The following is a 3,270-nucleotide window of genomic DNA, read 5'->3' as shown; positions in this document are numbered from 1 at the left end:
TGATGCTCTAAAAATGGGGTGAAACGTATTGATTGATGCTGAGACTGACTCACAATTGGCCAAGTGCGTGTATCGATAGGACTTAGCTACCACAGCAATCCCACGATGCTACTATGCAGACTCTGGCTCCAAATGTGCAAAATGGCAGTTTTCCTTCAGCAGTTTGTTCGTTCAGTCAAGTCAAAAGACCTTATGTTTATTTGTCCTCTGAGAAGCAGATGAATGGTACTGTTTTTGGTGCTCTGAATATTATGTTAAGTACACTTGACATGAAATCAACAGAAATTCTTTATTTACTTCAAGATGTTGAGAAAGGTTTTGTTGGTTCCATTAAATTTCTGTCTGATGTTGTACAGTGTAGTTGGAGTAGTGACCTGAGGTGGTACAGTCATCAGTTAAATTATGATAAACACCGTTATTTAACTAAGTGGACAGACTGGTTGGCTGTATTTCAGATGGAACAAAAATAGGCAAACACAAAGCGTGACAGTGAATTATGAGTCAGTGTGGCGTGAGTCAGTATGTCAGACGGTTTCCTCCCTGTCAAAACATTGTCGAACGCAAAATATCAAGTTGTGCTCATTTACAAATATAAGACATAAAGCGAAACACGAAACCGTTCTTGTTTTGGACATTTTTACTTTATACTTTTGCAATACAATCTAAACAGGTTTACACTGACGACATTAAAAAGGGTGTTTTCAGGTGTGATGACGTGATTTTCCCTCAGACAAAAGAGGGACTGACAGTCTGAATGATCAAACTTTAAAATGAGAACACGCCCAATCCCTGAGATATTTAGACATGCATCACAGGTAAATATATTCAATACCTGCAAAGTATATAAAGCATCACTGTGCTGATAAGAGTAGTATAAGGAACCTGTGGTACTTACCTGTTCATCAAGATGAAGCTGCTTCTTTCTCTGACTCTCTTCTGGGCGCTCTCCAGCACAGGTAACTCTACTTTTCATTTCTTCAATACTGTCGAAAGCTACAGAGTCTTATTTGAATCTAATTAAAGAAATTTCACCATAACCAACTTTCAGGAAGGAATTTAACTTTTATGCTACATGTTTAATGTAATTAAAAGAACTTATTTATTGATCCTAAAAGGAGAAACTATACTGTAAAAAGTTACAGTATAGCACTACAAAAAACAGATTAAAGAGGTAAACTAAACATATAAATTTAGAATTCATTATTACATTTTTCATTTGACATAGATTTTTAATGCTCCATTCCAGTTCACATGCATTTTCATCAACTCCATTTTTATCAGTTATTATTTATTCCACCCCTCATATTTTTGATCTTTGATAAACCACAACAATCCTTAAGCCCTGAGGACCTCACACATTTGACTTGACATTCAGATCTGATCATAATAGATTATACTTGACTATTGTTCTCCACACATCAGGTGGAGCACTTCTGTGTCAAACTTGCACAAATCCATCATGTTCTACCACAGTCCCACTTACATGTTCCTCTGGGATGTGTATAACAGCCTCCATTCAAGGTAGACTTTTCTACATTACTTTCCAGTAACATACATGTACTGTAAAGTTAAACAATATTAACAAACTGCACTTTGACTCTGTAGCCATTTCATTTGGGACTCCAGGACAGCAAATCTACAAGGCGTGTGCACCGTCCTCCCTGTGTCCAGCCACAGGCTCTCAGACATTTTCATTTAACTTGGGTGTTTTGAGTGTACTTGCATCTGCAAAGTGCTGCAACACAGATAACTGCAACTCAGCCAATCTGCCTGGTAAGTACATATACATGACTATCTTATACATAACATTGATAAGATAAGGGAAAAAAAATTCTGACATGTTCTACTATCATTTTGTAATGCTGTAATATTCTCTATTCAAATAAACATATACAGTGATTGAGAGTAGTGGAAAACATGTAACAGAGTAATACAATACTACAATTACAAATAACAGTTAATTTAATACAGATGATAATCGAAATGTTGCACATAATTTATGGTAACCCTAACCCTAAAAAATTGATAACATAAAGGGATTACTTTATTAAATCTACATACATCTACATAACTCATTCTGAAATGTAAAAGTTGTTGTAATTCCACTTACTTTACTGCAAATCAGACAGTCCAGCTTGTAGTCAATGAGTAATTTAATTAATTTAAAAACAAGCAAAAAAGCGAAGACTAACAACATCCCTCTTCTGACATGTTCTATTTTCATTTCCTGAAAATAAAGGATGCCATTCTTGTTTGTTTCAGCCCCTGCAGCTGTGTCAGCTAATGGCCTTCAGTGTTTCTTTTGTAACCCCATCACCTCTCAATGCAACAGTTTGGTACAATGTAAGGGAACAGAGGATCGCTGTTTTGAAGCCAGTGGTGAGTCTTATATACTGTATAATATACACTGTGTTTGAAGTTGATCTTTCTATATATATATAAATATATATATACTATATTTATGTACTTAACTTGTGGGCATTTTTAAGCACATCTGTATGCTAGTCTTTACTAATCCATAACATTTTAATATTAATAATAATAATAATAGTTTGAATTTATATAGAAACCTTTCAATAGACCCAAGCACGCTTTACATGTGTCAGTGAGGACAAAAAGAGAAAAAGAAAGGAAAAGAAAGTAATTCACACAAAACAGGACAGAAATAAACAGCACTTACGGCAGGGTGGAACCTTAACTGAGGCCAAAGGCCTTAGTGAACAGGTGGGGTTTGGAATGTTTTTTGAAGCTGTCAGGGATGCAGCGTGGTGGTTTTCAGCGGGGAGAGAGTTGCAGAGGGTGGTTGCTGCGACACAGAAGGCTCAGGAGAGCAAACCTGTGTTTGAGGACCGCAGCCTTCTGAGCGGCGTGTAGGGGTGGAGGAGGTCAGTTAGATATGGTGGGGCTCGGGCATGGAGGGATTTATAGGTGAGAAGGAGGAGTTTGTAGTTGATGCAGGCCTTAATTATAGTTAATAATAACTATATCAGTTAATCTGCCTGTTATTTTCATCATTCACCATTAAATCATTGAAAAAGCTTAAAATGTCCATCACAATTTCAAGTAACTCAAAGTGAGGATATCAAATGTTTGTTTGATTGACTTATCACTTAGGCTAACTGAAAAACCAGTGCGACTAATATTAAGTACATATCTTACAACAATAGAACAAACAATGATTACTTTTAACACAATGAGCATAATTTCAGAAAACATTTTTACAAACATTTTAAAGCAAATTTTTTACTTGTGTCAAAGTATTTTTAAATT

At 35.8% G+C, this 3,270-nt stretch overlaps 1 protein-coding gene across 1 annotated transcript; it reads left to right on the top strand.

Annotated features, from left to right (window-relative positions):
- The first annotated feature begins 840 nt into the window (after positions 1-840).
- LOC117763270 (phospholipase A2 inhibitor and Ly6/PLAUR domain-containing protein-like) lies at positions 841-2,874 on the top strand. The gene is made up of 5 exons (XM_034588250.1): positions 841-956; positions 1,423-1,521; positions 1,627-1,773; positions 2,263-2,379; positions 2,750-2,874. Exons 1-5 carry the CDS (start codon positions 908-910, stop codon positions 2,872-2,874), a joined length of 537 nt encoding a protein of 178 aa, XP_034444141.1. The 5' UTR covers positions 841-907.
- Positions 2,875-3,270: the final 396 nt, after the last annotated feature.

Source organism: Hippoglossus hippoglossus, chromosome 6 (genome assembly GCF_009819705.1).
Source record: "Hippoglossus hippoglossus isolate fHipHip1 chromosome 6, fHipHip1.pri, whole genome shotgun sequence".
Lineage (NCBI taxonomy): Eukaryota > Metazoa > Chordata > Actinopteri > Pleuronectiformes > Pleuronectidae > Hippoglossus > Hippoglossus hippoglossus.
The sequence above is the reverse complement of the archived record's forward strand: the minus strand, read 5'-3'. Positions and strand labels throughout refer to the sequence as shown.

What these genes read in the sequence shown, in the direction of transcription:
- LOC117763270 (XM_034588250.1), top strand. Translation starts at nt 908, where the DNA reads ATGAAGCTGCTTCTTTCTCTGACTCTCTTCTGGGCGCTCTCCAGCACA. An exon ending in CTGGGCGCTCTCCAGCACAG is followed by an intron (nt 957 to 1,422) that starts GTAACTCTACTT and finishes TCCACACATCAG; the next exon opens with GTGGAGCACTTCTGTGTCAA. An exon ending in TATAACAGCCTCCATTCAAG is followed by an intron (nt 1,522 to 1,626) that starts GTAGACTTTTCT and finishes TTGGGACTCCAG; the next exon opens with GACAGCAAATCTACAAGGCG.